This window comes from Microcaecilia unicolor, chromosome 2 (genome assembly GCF_901765095.1).
Source record: "Microcaecilia unicolor chromosome 2, aMicUni1.1, whole genome shotgun sequence".
Lineage (NCBI taxonomy): Eukaryota > Metazoa > Chordata > Amphibia > Gymnophiona > Siphonopidae > Microcaecilia > Microcaecilia unicolor.
The window spans coordinates 629,094,502-629,112,672 of record NC_044032.1 but is presented as its reverse complement, the minus strand read 5'-3'; the positions used below and the strand labels follow the sequence as shown (position 1 = coordinate 629,112,672).

General features: G+C 45.3%; 1 protein-coding gene across 1 annotated transcript in view; it reads right to left on the bottom strand.

The window, feature by feature from the left end:
• Nucleotides 1-5,859: 5,859 nt before the first annotated feature.
• MGAT4D (MGAT4 family member D) overlaps nucleotides 5,860-18,171 on the bottom strand; it is a 393,296-nt gene continuing 380,984 nt past the window's right edge. Inside the window, exon 17 of the mRNA XM_030192245.1 lies at nucleotides 5,860-6,539. Within this exon, the coding sequence (XP_030048105.1) occupies nucleotides 6,516-6,539 (24 nt within the window). The 3' untranslated portion in view covers nucleotides 5,860-6,515. The remainder of the gene's footprint in view (nucleotides 6,540-18,171) is intronic.

Genomic DNA, 18,171 nt, shown 5'->3' with positions numbered 1-18,171 from the left:
TGGTATGCCCTGAGAAAGGCAGGGACAAATCAAACTCGGGTATACATCTAAAGTATTACATACCATGTAAAATGAGTTTATCTTGTTGGGCAGACTGGATGGACCGTTCAGGTCTTTATCTGCCGTCATTTACTATGTTACTGTTACATCAGAAAGCTTTCCCTGCACATTTTGTCTGAGGTCCACAGCTAGTTGAGTCTGTGAGTGCCACACCTCACAGTTTCAAAACAGCATCAAGAGCTTCAAGTACCTCAGACTATGTATTTTCCATATCTCTCCTCTTTGGCTAACAAGTGGAGTGCCTCAGACTTATCACTATAAAAAGTATTGTCAAAGGTATTGTCCTTTATGTTTATCCCACGCATGAATTCAAACATGCGTGGGATAAACATAAAGGAATCCTGTTCAGAAGGAATGTATCCTTGGGAGCTTAGCCGAGTTTAGGTGCCGGAGCAGGTGGTGGGAGGCGGAGATAGTGCTAGGCAGACTTATATGGTCTGTGCCAGAGCTGGTGTTGGGAGGCGGGACTGGTAGTTGGGAGGCAGGGATAGTGCTGGGCAGACTTATACGGTCTGTGCCAGAGCTGGTGGTTGGGAGGCGAGGATAGTGCAGGCCAGACTTATACGGTCTGTGCCCTGAAGAGGACAGGTACAAATAAAAAGTAGCACATATGAATTTATCTTGTTGGGCAGACTGGATGGATCGTGCAGGTCTTTTTCTGCCGTCATCTACTATGTTACTATGTATCTGCAAATTCAGACATACTGCACACTATATTCTGCACGTAGATGTCCATGATGTTACATGGACATGCTATACTCTGATGCTACACAGATCAAGAGCATAGTATTCTGAAACAGCCTCTTATAAAAATACTCCAATGTCTGAGCCTCCCTCCTTCGGGGGCACTGAGCAGAGAGGCTCATCTGAGAGCAGATCTGATCACCATAGAATGGCAAGGAAGCTGTTGCTTCTCGAATCCTGGATCCTTCTGGACTCTATACTTAGATTCAACCTTCCTATTAATAAGAGATAAAGAGAGGGGGGTGTCTCACATTCTCATCTGTATGTCCTTCAAGATCCTGTGAACAGGCACTGTCACAGCCTTCTTCAGGGAGGGAGTTTGAAAACTTGGAGGATATATGGTGTGTCTGTCTTAGGTTCCACCTCCATCTCTAACTGAAATTGGTAAGAGTTCCTCTAGCGGGGATTTGTGTTTCTCACAGGATGGGAAGATATCTGAAGGGAGACTAGTGGATCTCTGAGAAGGTCCTTGGTTTCTCTTCAAGGCTTTCAGGAGTACTCGGACTCAAGAATTCAGCTGGTGAAGTCTGAGCTTCTGCATGTGTTGCACATCTTGCACTATTGACTGTGTCGAGAAACCAATGAATCCCTGTGCCTCGGGTGAAGTTTCCTCCCTTGATGCTTTGGAGATGTTCACTGGTGCAATTGATCTCAAATCTGAGCCCCTTTAAGGCCTCAGTGTTCAGACATCTATTTAAGGCAAGGCACAAGTCTTGAATATCGGCCGGACCACATCTATTCTTGGCATCGACAATGTTGAAGCCACAGCATTACATCAAACGAAGAAGTGCTTCATCCACTCCTCAAAGTTCAGCATGAGCTGCTCCTCAGTAGCAACATTCTCCTGAGTCACCTGTGGCATTACAGAACCAGGGTATCAGATCCATGGAGGCTGGCACACCCTGTCCAATAGCACAGAAGATGCTGAGGATACTTCAAGGACACCAGTGACCTCAGTGCCACACTTTGATAGGGAGAGATATTGAGACACCCTGGCCTCTATCTGCATTGTGGTCCCTTGGCACAGATGAAGATGAGGTCAAATTCTTCCTCTTCTTTGGGCAAGGATTTATAATGATTATGAATGGTGGGTTCTGCCAATGCTGGGTTGAGGGTGATTGAAGCACTCTTGATGCATCCTCAGTGCCTAAATTTAGGCACTGATTATAGAATACACTCAGTTGATATTTCAGCCTAAATCTATGTGCATTCATTTACACAAATGAAAACATGGCGTAAATCTCAGCGTGTAGATTTAGGCGCACTGGGCCATATTCTACAACTAGGCACCTAAATTTTGGAATGCCCACAAAATGCTCATTTCCATGCCAACAATCATACCTCTTTTTGCCTGCATATGTTAGAAGTTTGGTGCACGTTGTTACAGAAGAACACACAGCGAATTGTGCTTCTAAATTCTAATCAGTGCCAATTAGTGCTCATTATTGCTTTTTAAGTGCTGTTATCAGTGCTCATTAGCTTGTTAAACTGTGCGCATTGTTATAGAATCCGCACCAATTTCGGTGCCAATCTCTAGGCATGCTATATAGAATCCGGGGGTATATGTGCCTCATTTGCAATTTTTTAAAAAGTTTCATGTAACAATATTAGCTTTATAGCAGCTGTAACAATTTATTTACAACATTTAAATCTTCATTTTAAAAACAAAAGAAGCAATTTTTCTGCTTTGGTTGTACATGTACTTACTATATGTTCAGCCTTAATTCCTTTATTTTATTTTTAACCCTTTCTTGTATTTTTCTTTTATTTCTCACTACTGTTCATGTTTTATGTTTAAAGCCCTACTTAAGCTGCACTAGAGGGCTAATATTATGGGATCCACAATTTTTAAAGGAATTAAAATTTAAGTAGAGCCTTACCAATCAGCTGAATCCCCTAGTTTTCTCTCTCCTGTTCCAAGATACCACCATGTCTGCTCTGACCCAAGGGACAGAGACAGAAATCTTGAAATCCTGACTGCATCTTTCGAACGGAAAGGCTACAACCCCAAAATAATCTCCAAAAATATTGCCTCCTCCCTCAAAACACCCAGGGAAAATCTGCTACAATACAAAGAAAAAAAAAGCCACTGACAGAATCCCCCTTATAATGACATACAATCCAGAGCTGGAAAAATTAAGAAAAATCATAAAAGATCTTCAGCCTCTACTCCAAGAGGATGAATTACTGAAAGAGATATTCCCAGCCCCACCAATGCTGGCCTTCCGACAGCCACCCAACTTGAAACACAAGCTAATCAGAAGTAAACTCCCAACACAGACTGAAAAAGAAGAGAAGGGCACACATCCTTGCAATACATCCAGCTGCAAGCTATGCCAAAACATTTCACAGGATCCCACAGTCATTCACAAAGGAAAAATATTCAACATAAAGGAATATTTCACATGCTCATCTTCCAATGTGGTATATATCATTCAGTGTAAAAAATGTAACGAAGGATGCTATATTGGAGAAACAGGCCAGATGCTAAAGACAAGATTTAATTTACATAGACATCACATGAACAATACTGGTGCCAGCTGGGTTCCCACCCCTGTGGGCCAGCACTTTACAAAACCAGATCACTGTACCAGTGACTTCATAGTAAGAATCCTGAAAGATAACTTTAAAACAATAGAGGAATGTAAGACCTTTGAAGTCAGAATGATTGAATATTTTGACACCCGACAGGACTTAAAGATCTGGGTTTTCTAGCCTATTATAAACCATAAAGTTGTATTGTTCTGTTTATCACCCTTCTCTCACCTATCCACCCCCATCCTGTTAGACTATCTCTGAAATGCTTTGATGTTCCCATGCATACCTCCTACCCATCCCCACCCTGTTAGACTGTCAATGAAATGCTTGGATGTTTTACTTATATATACTGTCATCTACCACATTTGCTTATTTACGATCTGACGAAGAAGGGCAATCTTCGAAAGCTAATCAAGAAATTTATTAAAACAATTTATCCAGATTATTCCACGTATTCCAACTGTTCAACTCCCTCTGACTTCTTGCAGTCTTCTTGGTCAACTGGTTTTTCAGCAAACCCACTTCTTATGATTACAATCCTTTGTCAAACCCAACACAGTCCTATGTTTCACTCTTGGCGCCTTCAGGGGTTTAACTACAGTATACAAGTGAATATGGAAAGGAGAGTCAAAATACCTAATAACCCCTAATAAACCAGTTGACCAAGGAGATGGCAAGAAATCAGAGGGAGTTGAACAGTTGGAATATTTGGAAGAATTTGGATAAGTTGTTTTAATAAGAGATTCGATATCACACTCCTTTGAAATGAGAGGACTGTAAATACAGTAAGATTGCTACGACATAAATAAGGAAGAAAAGAACTGGAACTAGAAAGTATCCTGCAATATTGGTTTTATGTATAATATTATGTCTTGAATATTGAAAAGTGAAACCTGAAATTTGAAAACGGCAGGAGATGTAGTTTATACACAGGATAACTTTTTTGTGTGTTGTTGAAATATAGCATGATGGCAAAATAGGATACATTCGGTAATCGGGGAGGTGATGTAGTGAGAATGTGTGAGAGAGAGGCATGAATGGTAAGTGTGCAAGATTTATATTTGTTAGGTGATCTATGGAAGATTGTAAGGTATTTTATAAGATTATTGGAATAAAAGTGAATTTGTTATAATTATTTTGGTAGTTACTTGGAAACGATAATGATTATTTATAAGAGATTAGAAGACAATGGAAATAGTAGGCATGCAAATCTCTCTAATGCAAAACAAAATCTTATTTCAGAGTATCAGAATTTCTGATTAGTACAAAATTCTAAATCTTTACACCCTTTTAAACCCTTAAGGAAGGGAAGTGAAGATCAAGGGTTAAAAGAATGTAAAACTTTTTAGAATTTTGTAGTAATCATCAAATCTCTGATACTCTGAAATAAGATTTTCTTAACAATTTCATAGAGATTAGATTATTGTTTTAGGAAAATATTTATTCTCAACATAAATCACTGATCACATCTGTATTTAGATTTTTTAATAGGTTAATTTAGACAGTGCATTAGGGATATCTAATTTCATCACAGTAAGCACACAAAACCATTGAACCCCATTTCTTCTAGATTACTACAACCATAGTATTCATTCTTTACCTAGGATGAATAGATAATTCACATTTTATTTCAGCACATATGTATTCATATCATGATATATAAAGCACAAATTAATATTTCAAATGCTTATAGCAGTGGTTCCCAAACCTGGTCCTTGAAGGCACCCCAGCTAGTCAGGTTTTCAGGATATCCACAATGAATATTTATGAGACAGATTTGCATGCTGTGGACAATGCATGCAGGGATCTCTGTCATGAATATTTATTATGGATATCCTGAAAACCTGACCAGCCGGGGTGCCTTCAAGGACCAGGTTTGGGAACCACTGGCTTATAGTTTAAAAATTTCTTAGTTATGATTTAAAGTGTATTTTGGGGGCATCAGGCAGTATTAGGTATATTTTAATGAAAAGATTACTAATATATAAATAGTAAACATTTTTCACAGAAAAGGAAGCTCTAGAACAAAGGCTCATGATAGGAGAATCAAAGGGTAGCATGACATAAGAAACTTTCTTCTCAGAAAGGTAATGGATGCAATGAATATCTTTCCAATGTAGACGAAAACTAAGACATTTTGGGATAAATATAGAGGATCTTTTAAGATATGAAAATGTTAATGTTTTGCATCAGGAAAGGGGAGAACAGATCGGCCTTGTGGGCCTTATCTGTTTCCATTTTCTAGATTCATGGCACTGTTCACAAATTGGGGGGCCCTTTTACAAAGCGTCGGTAAGCCCAATGCAGCCGCCGGCGGTAGTTCCGGCTCGTGTGTGTGCTATTTCCAGCGTGCTGTACAAAATTATTTTATAGCACAGCGCTAACCCAGCAGTAATCAGGCATTGCCCAGTTACCATTGGGTTACTGCGGGAGCCCTTACCGCCACTTCAATGGGTGGCAGTAAGTACTTCCCTCTGCATGGCCACATGGTAAGAGTTATCTTGCCACATGGCCATATTTTGGAGTTTTTTAACCCGCTGCAGTAAAAAGGGTCCCACAGCTTAGTAAAAGGACCCCTGGATTACTAAACACGGATGAGACAGAAGTGCTTTCAACAGAGCTCTAACCAGTATTAATTGCATTCTCCAAGATCTTATGTTCTTTTAGATATTAGATCACAGTATATAATCAATCCTCAAATCAATTTTTTAAAATAGGAAATAGAGCTAATTAAAAATAAGTCAATGTCTTGGCCTAACAAGTTCTCGACAACAAAAGCAAAAACTAATTTCATCATCTGCCAACATGGGGTTCTATTTTCAAAAGGTCTGCCCTATTCTAGGCTTACAGCAAAAATCTAAAATTGAAGCAATATGTATTTCTATAAACTTATTTGGTAGGGCAAGTTAAAATCAGGTTATAAGAAAACACAGTACCTTTCATTATGAAGGACTGAACTTTAGAAAAGTGCATCAAAATATTTAAATATAATTTACAGAAACATAGAAAATGAAGCAGATACATGTTCAAGTAGTGTCAGTAGTCCTATTTTTGGTCCAGATAAATTAAAAAATGTCAATCTTGGTTATCAATTCTATCAGTAGATGGTATCATCCTTCAAGCAGTCTTAATAGGTGCATCTTGTTTCTTCTGAGGCTTCTAAAGTTTGTTTTTCACTTTCTTATTCTGATATAGATCTACAAAGCAAACAAACATAATTAATTTTATTTCAAAAGTGCAGTCCTGTATTGGTGTACTGGAATTTCTGTTATTTAGACTATTACAAAGCTTGTGATTAAATTTCTACAACAGAGTTGTCAACCTTTCTTCTGCTGTGACACACCTGACAATGCTCACTGAACACTATGGTGTCCTCTTACTAAGCTGCACTGCATTCCTTAGACTGCAAGCATGTTCTAGCATATTATCAGAAGCATACAAAACATCCTAAGAAGTCCTCCCAGATTTTTGGATCCTTCAACCTTAACACATTAGGGATACCCATCACCAAATGTATTATATCTACTTGGCTGGCTATCTCCTACATGTATACTCAGGTTGGACTGACCCATCATGGCTGGGTCATTGCTCACAAAGAGGAATGGCATTTTCAGTAGCCCATTTCTGCTCTGCCTGCATTGAAGAAATTTGCAAGGCAAATATATGGTCTTCTATCCACACCTTCACTTTTCACTACTGTCTGGAGGAGCATTTCAGGTGGGATAGCCGGTTTGGATAAGCAGTCCTGCAGAATCATTTTACTAATCTCGCTCTTTTTCTCCACCAAGCTCACTATCTACTCAGTTCCAAAATATTCATTTATGTTATGAGCCTGGTAGCTACTGAGTCCCATATATGAGAATATTATGTCTGCTGGTCCTCAGAGAAAGCTAAAATTACTTACCTGTAGCATGTGTTCTCCGAAGATAGCAGGCATATATTCTCAAATCCCTCCTGCCTCCCTTGGAATTTTTTTCTTAGCTTTAGTACTGTACTGCTGGTCCCGCGCTCGAGCGCCGGGCAGGAAGGCACCTGCGCATGCGTGGTGAAGGAACTGCCTCAAAGGTTTAAAGTGACAGCACACTATGGCACTGTCTGCACAGGGCTCAGTGGATGATGTCACCCACATGTGAGAATATATGCCTGCTGTCTTTGGAGAACACCTGCTACAGTTAAGTAACTTAGCTTTATGGAGTTCTGCTCCAGGAACTTCTGCAAATCTTTTGTAAACCCAGCTACACTAACTGTAGTACCTTTCAGATTTTTATACCTTCCTAAGATGTATCTCATTTACTCAAGAAAGTTACCTTGTTAAATGTTCAGTTTTGGAGGCCGTATCTTGCTAAGGATTTAAAAAGAATTGAAGCGGTGCAAAGAAAAGCTAAGAGAATGGTATGGGATTTGCGTTACAAGACGTACGAGGAGAGACTTGCTGACCTGAACATGTATACCCTGGAGGAAAGGAGAAACAGGGGTGATATGATACAGATGTTCAAATATTTGAAAGGTATTAATCCACAAACCTTTTCTGGAGATGGGAAGGCGGTAGAACTAGAGGACATGAAATGAGATTGAAGGGGGGCAGACTCAAGAAAAATGTCAGGAAGTATTTTTTTCACGGAGAGAGTGGTGGATGCTTGGAATGCCCTCCCGCGGGAGGTGGTGGAGATGAAAACGGTAACGCAATTCAAAAATGTATGGGATAAACTAATACTACTAATAGCATTTATATAGCGCTACCAGACGCACGCAGCGCTGAACACTTGACATAGAGAGACAGTCCCTGCTCAAAGAGCTTAAGGAATCCTGTTCAGAAGGAATTGATCCTCAGAAGCTTAGCGGAGATTGGATAGCAGAGCTGGTGGGGGGAGGGGCTGGTAGTTGGGAGGCGGGGCTAGTGCTGGGCAGACTTCTACAGTCTGTGCCGTGAAAATGGCAGATACTAATCAAGGTCAGGTATACACAAAAAGTAGCACATATGAGCTATCTTGTTGGGCAGACTGGATGGACTGTGCAGGTCTTTCTCTGCCGTCATCTACTATGTTACTACTTAGTAACTTCATAGCGTAGTCCCTAGTCTTTGTACCTTTTGAATGAGTATACAACAGATTCATGTTTACTCATTCCACTTCACTCATGATATTAAGGACCTTCATCATATCTTCCCCTCGGACTTTAGCCATTTCTGAAAGGTGAGTCGTTCCATGCCTTAATCATTCTTACCTTTTTCTGTACCTTTAATTATCCTATATCTTTTTTTTGATATGTGCTGACCAGAACTGCATACAATACTCAAGAAACAGTTGCACTATGGCATAATACAGAGGCATTATGATGTTGTTTATTTTATTCTCTTATTTCTTTCTCAATAATTCATACTATTCTATTTCATTTTTGGCCACCACTGCACACTGAGCAGACAATTTCAACATGTTGTCCATGATGACACCTAGATTCTTTTCCTGAGTGGTAACTCATAATGTGCATCTTAGCATTATGTTACCTATAATTTGGATTATTTTTACTTGTCTGCATCACCCTGCACTTGTCCACATTAAAAGTTAGTTTCTATTTGGACACCCTATTTTTAAAAATGTTTGTGTAGGATGGACCCATCACTAAGGCTTGGCATTTACCAAGGTACTGCAACCAAAAATATGACCTCAAATCACATGTGCTAAGAAACTTAATAGAAGGCTTCAACAGAAACATGGCCCACATAAAAACTTCAGGCTATAAAGAAATGGTGATAAGTCTCAGCTTTACTGAAGTGAACACCAAGTTGGTCTTAAACATGACTCTGACAAATGTACAATGTATTCAACAGTTTTCACATGGAATAGGAAAATTGTCTAGGGCTTTTACCTTACACCAGACAAACCTCTTCTATTTAAAACTATATGACTTTCTAGTACAGTCTCCCTCAGAAGAATAATTTGAGAAATGTTTCAGATCCAGTTAACTGAATGCCATGTTCTCAACATCCAGACTATGAGGGCCAGAGACCTGATATTGAGATATAATAGTTTCTTACTTCTGTGGGAATGTCAGCACCAGAATCTGATAGAAAACTCCTGTAGGAGTGAGAACCAGATCAGTCTCAGCCAATATGGAGCTATGAGAATCATATTTCTCCGAGGACAAGCAGGCTGCTTGTTCTCACTGATGGGTGACGACCACGGCAGCCCCTCCAATCGGAATCTTCACTAGCAAAGTCCTTTGCTAGCTCTCGCGCGCCCGCGCGGCCGTCTTCCCGCCCGAAACCGGCTCGAGCCGGCCAGTCTTCTTTCGTCCGCACTCGGTACGGCTGTGTTTTTGCCGTGTCGAGCCCCGCGCGTCCGTTATTTTAATTGACGTGTTTCTTTCTTCGGAAAGGTTTTCTTTTCGTTCGGAAAGTGCTCCGAAAACCCCCTTGGGTTTCGCTTGCCCCTTCCCGTATTTCCAGTTTTTTGCCCCGGTAAGTTTTCTTTCGTCGTCGGGGTAGGCCTCTTTTCGGCATCGGTCGAGATTTTTCTCCCTCAAAGTTTTGGTGCTCAAATTCGTCATTTCGGATTTTGATTTCGCCGGCGTGATTTTTCCGCCCATGACATCGAAGCCTTCCAGCGGCTTCAAGAAGTGCACCCAGTGCGCCCGGGTAATCTCGCTCACTGATAGGCACTCTTCGTGTCTTCAGTGTCTGGGGGCCGAGCACCGTCCTCAGAACTGTAGTCTCTGTTCCTTGTTACAAAGGCGGACTCAGGTAGCGAGATTGGCCCAGTGGAACGTTTTGTTCTCTGGCTTTTCGTCGGCATCGGCACCGGGGTCATCGAGTGTATCGACGTCATCAGCGTCCAGACCTTCATCCTCGGCCGCCAGTGCATCGAGGCATCGGCCCTCTGCATCGGCGCCGAGACATCGGATAGCTGCATCGACGTCGGTGGTACCGGGACCTCGTCTCCTGATGTCGTCGGACGGTGGTGCATCGTCAGGAGTGCAGGTGAGGGCTGTCCATTCCCCTGCTGGTGGCGGTGAGCCTTCGGGTGGGTCTCCCCCTACCCTGAGGGCTCCTGCGGTACAGCCCCCCCGGGATCGACCTGCTTCGACCTCGGCCCCGAGGAAGCGACGGATGGATTCTACGTCCTCCTCATCGGTGCCGGGGAGCTCCGGTGACATGCTTCGGAAGAAGTCGAAGAAGCATCGACACCGGTCTCCTCCCCGCGTCGGCACCGAGAGCCCTGGGTCGCCGAGGGAGTCGGCACCCAGCAGGCATCGGCACCGAGAGGACCGCTCACCCTCTGTTCAGGAGGTGTCGATGCGCTCCACTCTGGACAGCCCGGAACAGCCTCCTCGCCCGGAACAGGTTCTGACGTCGACGCCTGCATCGGCCTCCATGCCTTTCTCTGCAGCCGCTCTGAACGAGAGCCTCCGGGCCGTTCTCCCAGAGATTCTGGGAGAGCTGTTGCGCCCTACCCCTCCGGTACCGGCGGTGCTTGCGCCTCCGGTACCGTCGAGCGTGGCGCCGGCTAGCCCATCGCCCGGGGTGAGGTCCCCGACGTCGGTACCGCGTGCGGTGCAGACTGCGGCCACCTCCCAGGAAGGCTCCCCGACTACGTCGGCGGAGGGAGCTTCGCCGATGCGGGCGAGGGAGTCTACCTCTCGACGCCCCCATCGTGGACGTGGCTCCACGGAGTCGAGCCGGGCGAGGTTGCAGACACAGGTCCGTGAACTTGTGTCTGACACCGAGGGTGAGGCCTCGTGGGAAGAGGAAGAAGACCCCAGATATTTCTCTGACGAGGAGTCTGAGGGTCTTCCTTCCGATCCCACTCCCTCTCCTGAGAGACAGCTTTCTCCTCCCGAGAGTCTGTCTTTTGCTTCCTTTGTCCGGGAGATGTCTACGGCCATCCCCTTCCCGGTGGTTGTGGAGGACGAGCCCAGGGCTGAAATGTTTGAGCTCCTGGACTATCCTTCTCCACCTAAGGAAGCGTCCACTGTTCCCTTGCACCATGTCCTGAAAAAGACATTGCTTGCGAACTGGACCAAGCCACTAAGTAATCCCCACATCCCCAAGAAGATCGAGTCCCAGTACCGGATCCATGGGGACCCAGAGCTGATGCGCACCCAGTTGCCTCACGACTCTGGAGTTGTGGATCTGGCCCTAAAGAAGGCTAAGAGTTCTAGGGAGCATGCTTCGGCGCCCCCGGGCAAAGACTCTAGAACCTTAGACTCCTTTGGGAGGAAGGCCTACCATTCCTCTATGCTCGTGGCCAAAATCCAGTCTTACCAGCTCTACACGAGCATACACATGCGGAACAATGTGCGGCAGTTGGCGGGCTTGGTTGATGCTCTCCCCCCTGAGCAAGCCAAGCCTTTTCAGGAGGTGGTCAGGCAGCTGAAGGCGTGCAGAAAATTCCTGGCCAGAGGGGTGTATGACACCTTTGATGTTGCGTCCAGGGCCGCTGCTCAAGGTGTGGTGATGCGCAGGCTCTCATGGCTGCGTGCCTCCGACCTAGAGAATAGACTCCAGCAGCGGATTGCGGACTCGCCTTGCCGTGCGGACAATATTTTTGGAGAAAAGGTCGAGCAGGTGGTAGAGCATCTCCACCAGCGGGATACCGCATTCGACAAGTTCTCCCGCCTGCAGCCTTCAGCATCTACCTCTACAGGTATAAGATTTTTTGGGGGAAGAAGGACTGTTCCCTACTCTTCTGGCAAGCGTAGGTACAATCCTCCTTCTCGACAGCCTGCGGCCCAGGCTAAGCCCCAGCGCGCTCGCTCTCGTCAGCGAGCCTCAGCAAGGCCCCGCGGCTCCCCAGCAAAAGCAAGGGGCGAGCTTTTGACTGGCTCCAGCAGAGCATAGCCGACATACAAGTGTCAGTGCCGGGCGACCTGCCGGTCGGGGGGAGGTTGAAAGCTTTTCACCAAAGGTGGCCTCTCATAACCTCCGACCAGTGGGTTCTGCAAATAGTCCGGCAAGGATACACCCTCAATTTGGCATCAAAACCTCCAAATTGTCCACCGGGAGCTCAGTCTTACAGCTTCCAGCACAAGCAGGTACTTGCAGAGGAACTCTCCGCCCTTCTCAGCGCCAATGCGGTCGAGCCCGGCAGGAAGGGCTGGGATTCTATTCCAGGTACTTCCTTGTGGAAAAGAAAACAGGGGGGATGCGTCCCATCCTAGACCTAAGGGCCCTGAACAAATATCTCGTAAAAGAAAAGTTCAGGATGCTTTCCCTGGGCACCCTACTTCCCATGATTCAGGAAAACGATTGGCTATGCTCTCTGGACTTGAAGGATGCCTACACACACATCCCGATACTGCCAGCTCACAGACAGTATCTGCGATTTCAGCTGGGCACACGTCACTTCCAGTACTGTGTGCTACCCTTTGGGCTCGCCTCTGCGCCCAGGGTGTTCACAAAGTGCTTGGCTGTAGTAGCAGCAGCACTTCGCAGGCTGGGGGTGCACGTGTTCCCATATCTCGACGATTGGCTGGTGAAGAACACGTCCGAGGCAGGAGCCCTGCAGTCCATGCAGATGACTATTCGCCTCCTGGAGCTACTGGGGTTTGTGATAAATTACCCAAAGTCCCATCTTCTCCCAGCACAGAGACTCGAATTCATAGGAGCTCTGCTGGATTCTCGGACGGCTCGCGCTTATCTCCCAGAGGCGAGAGCCAACAACTTGTTGTCCCTCGTCTCGCGGGTGCGAGCGTCCCAGCAGATCACAGCTCGGCAGATGTTGAGATTGCTGGGCCACATGGCCTCCACAGTTCATGTGACTCCCATGGCCCGCCTTCACATGAGATCTGCTCAATGGACCCTAGCTTCTCAGTGGTTTCAGGCTGCTGGGGATCTAGAAGACGTGATCCGCCTGTCCACGAGTTTTCTCGAATCCCTGTATTGGTGGACGATTTGGTCCAATTTGACTCTGGGACGTCCTTTCCAAATTCCTCAGCCACAAAAAGTGCTGACAACGGATGCGTCTCTCCTGGGATGGGGAGCTCATGTCGATGGGCTTCACACCCAAGGAAGCTGGTCCCTCCAGGAACGCGATCTACAGATCAATCTTCTGGAGTTGCGAGCGATCTGGAACGCTCTGAAGGCTTTCAGAGATCGGCTGTCCCACCAAATTATCCAAATTCAGACAGACAACCAGGTTGCCATGTACTACGTCAACAAGCAGGGGGGCACCGGATCTCGCCCCCTGTGTCAGGAAGCCGTCAGCATGTGGCTCTGGGCTCGCTGACACGGCATGGTGCTCCAAGCCACATATCTGGCAGGCGTAAACAACAGTCTGGCCGACAGGTTGAGCAGGATTATGCAACCTCACGAGTGGTCGCTCAATTCCCGGGTGGTGCGCCAGATCTTCCAAGCGTGGGGCACCCCCTTGGTGGATCTCTTCGCATCCCGAGCAAACCACAAAGTTCCTCAGTTCTGTTCCAGGCTTCAGGCCCCCGGCAGACTGGCATCGGATGCCTTCCTCCTGTTTTGGGCGGAGGGCCTGCTGTATGCTTATCCTCCCATTCCTCTGGTGGGGAAGACTTTGTTGAAACTCAAGCAAGACCGAGGCACCATGATTCTGATTGCTCCTTTTTGGCCGCGTCAGATCTGGTTCCCTCTTCTTCTGGAGTTATCCTCCGAAGAACCGTGGAGATTGGAGTGTTTTCCGACCCTCATCACACAGGACGAAGGGGCTCTTCTGCATCCCAGCCTCCGGTCCCTGGCTCTCACGGCCTGGATGTTGAGAGCGTAGACTTTGCCTCTTTGGGTCTGTCAGAGGGTGTCTCCCGTATCTTGCTTGCTTCCAGGAAAGATTCCACTAAGAGGAGTTACTTCTTTCTATGGAGGAGGTTTGCCGTCTGGTGTGACAGCAAGGCCCTAGATCCTCGCTCTTGTCCTACACAGACCCTGCTTGAATACCTTCTGCACTTGTCTGAGTCTGGTCTCAAGATCAACTCTGTAAGGGTTCACCTTAGTGCAATCAGTGCATACCATTACCGTGTGGAAGGTAAGCCGATCTCAGGACAGCCTTTAGTTGTTCGCTTCATGAGAGGTTTGCTTTTGTCAAAGCCCCCTGTCAAGCCTCCTACAGTGTCATGGGATCTCAATGTCGTTCTCACCCAGCTGATGAAACCTCCTTTTGAGCCATTGAACTCCTGCCATCTGAAGTACTTGACCTGGAAGGTCATTTTCTTGGTGGCAGTTACTTCAGCTCGTAGAGTCAGTGAGCTTCAGGCCCTGGTAGCCCAGGCCCCTTACACTAAATTTCATCATAACAGAGTAGTCCTCCGCACTCACCCTAAGTTCTTGCCAAAGGTCGTGTCGGAGTTCCATCTGAACCAGTCAATTGTCTTGCCAACATTCTTTCCCCGTCCTCATTCCTGCCCTGCTGAACGTCAGCTGCACACATTGGACTGCAAGAGAGGATTGGCCTTCTACCTGGAGCAGACACAGCCCAACAGACAGTCCGCCCAATTGTTTGTTTCTTTTGATCCCAATAGGAGGGGAGTGGCTGTAGGGAAACGCACCATATCCAATTGGCTAGCAGATTGCATTTCCTTCACTTACGCCCAGGCGGGGGCTGGCTCTTGAGGGTCATGTCACGGCTCATAATGTTAGAGCCATGGCTGCGTCGGTAGCCCACTTGAAGTCAGCCTCTATTGAAGAAATTTGCAAAGCTGCGACGTGGTCATCTGTCCACACATTCACATCTCATTACTGCCTGCAGCAGGATACCCGACGCGACAGTCGGTTCGGGCAGTCAGTTCTTCAGAACCTGTTTGGGCTTTAGGATCCAACTCCACCCCCCGAGGGCCCTGTTTGTTCTGTTCCAGGCTACACTCTCAGTTAGTTGGTAAATTTTTTAGGTCAATCTCAGTTATGTCCTCGCCGTTGCGAGGCCCAATTGACCATGGTTGTTGTTTTGAGTGAGCCTGGGGGCTAGGGATACCCCATCAGTGAGAACAAGCAGCCTGCTTGTCCTCGGAGAAAGCGAATGCTACATACCTGTAGAAGGTATTCTCCGAGGACAGCAGGCTGATTGTTCTCACAAACCCGCCCGCCTCCCCTTGGAGTTGAGTCTTCCCTTGTTTCTCTTTTGCTACATACGAGACTGGCCGGCTCGAGCCGGTTTCGGGCGGGAAGACGGCCGCGCATGCGCGGTGCGCGCGAGAGCTAGCAAAGGACTTTGCTAGTGAAGATTCCGATTGGAGGGGCTGCCGTGGACGTCACCCATCAGTGAGAACAATCAGCCTGCTGTCCTCGGAGAATACCTTCTACAGGTATGTAGCATTCGCTATGTAGTAAATGGAATATTTATGTCTGCTATTTTTATAGCAAGAGGAAAATAGTTTTGTTTTTCTGGTGTTATCTTGCATGCCAGAGTCTGGTTTTGGGGGTGGTTTCAGCTGATTTTTTTGCCTACATATTTTATTAGTTTATGATCAGTCTTAAGGGTTCTTTTGTTGGGCCTAGCGACTTGTGTACTATTTTCAAAGATACCTTTTTATATGCTCTATGGCTGGTAAAATGGGTGTGGCTACCGTGGGGGTGTGGCTACTGTGGGGGTGGAGCCATAGATAGTGACCTTGCCCTTAAGGTTGGCACTGTATGAGAACTGACACCTTTTTTCCTACAAAAAAAGCACTGGTTAGTAGCCAAAGAGCAGGTGTATGGAACAGTGGCGTGCGGCGACATTTATAGAAGGGATACAGTATTTGTGCAATGAATACTCTTAATGTACTCACTGTTTGTGCTAAACAATGCCACATCTTGGTCTCTTTCTGAGTTACCTATAAAATTTACCAATTCTCATTTTGACTTCTGCGTTGATTTCAAGAAACTTAAGTTCTGTATTACCATCACCTTTCCAAAATCTATCCTTCAGAGTTATACACAGAGTGACAAGTAGCACTATTCCCATTCCTCACAAAAATTAAAAATATTATTACCCTACTAAGCTATAGCAGCACAGAAGCAGCAGCAGTAAAAAGGTGGCAGGAGACCACTGACAAACTTGGAGGGAGGTGGGAGAAGGGACATATAATCTCACAAATTGTGTGTTTCTTGGTTTGGTTTCCCAGGCAAAATACTGGATAATATCTCTCTTAGAAAATCTGTAATACCCTCAACATTTGGGAATATTGTTTGGTAAACTTGAGCATTGTGGATTCCTTGGGAGAGGGGGATACATACTGCCTTAAAAACATGCATGTGAGGGGAAATGTCTATTACAACATTGGATTCAGGAGAAATCACCAACGTTCTTATGATATGGGAAGCTTGTGATGGATATCTTAGAGAAAAGGAAGAAATAATTCTGGTCCATCTGGGTAACATATATTCAAGATCTTCCACCAAAAGCTCAGTTCTCAACAATTTACATCTGTAGTTTTTGGTTTTGATGGACCATCCTTATCTGATAAGAGGATTTATCTTGGGGTAAGGACGATATTATAAGGAATGGGCAGGAGGGAGGGGTGGGAGGTTCCTGTTAATATCTTAAGAGGCTATAAAAGAATAAAGACCTTTGCAATGCTTTATATGTTTCTTTGTGCTTTTTTATGTTAAGGGCTGGGGTAGGAGGGTTTTTCCAAAATGTTAGTTCTGTGATTTTGTATGTATATATGTTTTATTTAACTGTTCTGATAAAAAGATTTAAAGCTTAAGAAATGATCTGAAGTAGGAGCAATAGCATGATCCAATAAAGACCAGTCTGTTGAGTTACTGAAAATTGAACTGTAAGTCCAGGATGAAACTGCCAAGCCATAAAAGTATGCCATTTATCATTAACTATCACCATTTAAAATATTACTTAGCTACTTTTACTCCTTAAATCATGCATCAAACAGCAACAAGAAATCACAATGCACTGCTGCTCAGACTTCAATTATTCCATCTCTGATTTAATATTATGAATCAAAACCCAGGAAATAAGGTGTTAACGTTGATATGATATATAACTCATTTTAAATTTAAAGAGGTCTTTAATTAGGAAAGCACAAAAGTACAACAAGATAATACAAAAGTCAGCTACACATTAGAACTGTACCAAATAGCATATGGTAAAATTATGTATAATCATACCTGATAATTTTCTTTCCATTAATCATAGCTGATCAATCCATAGACTGGTGGGTTGTGTCCATCTACCAGCAGGTGGAGATAGAGAGCAAACTTTTGCCTCCCTATATGTGGTCATGTGCTGCCGGAAACTCCTCAGTATGTCGATATCAAAGCTCCATCCGCAGGACTCAGCACTTAGAGAATTACACCCACGAAGGGACACTCTGCCCAGCTCACCACCGCCGAAACGGGGGAGGGGAATTAACCCAGCTCATCCCCACACAAGTGGGGGAGGGGAATCCGTCCAGCTCATCCCCGCGGAGCGGGGGAGGGACACCACACCCGCCGATGCGGGGGGATCTGGCTTATCCTGCAACCGCAACCGCGGGAGGAGCTGACTGACCCTAACACCGCCGAAGCGGGAGGGGTACAAAGCTGCCCTACAGCCGCACGAAGCGGGAGGGAGTGCCGGCAGAATTTTAAGTCTCAATCCAGCCCCGTAAAACGGAGGGGAGAGGAATGCAGCAGCTCACTGTAACACAAACTCGTCTTAACTCTTGAAGAATCCAAGTGAAAAAACTTGAACACGAAGTCTTTCTGAAGTAACTGAAGACTAAACTTGAACCTGAAATGCAACCAGAATAAAAACAATACAGATATCTGGGAGGGGCTATGGATTGATCAGCTATGATTAATGGAAAGAAAATTATCAGGTATGATTATACATAATTTTACCTTCCATATCATCAAGCTGATCAATCCATAGACTGGTGGGATGTACCGAAGCA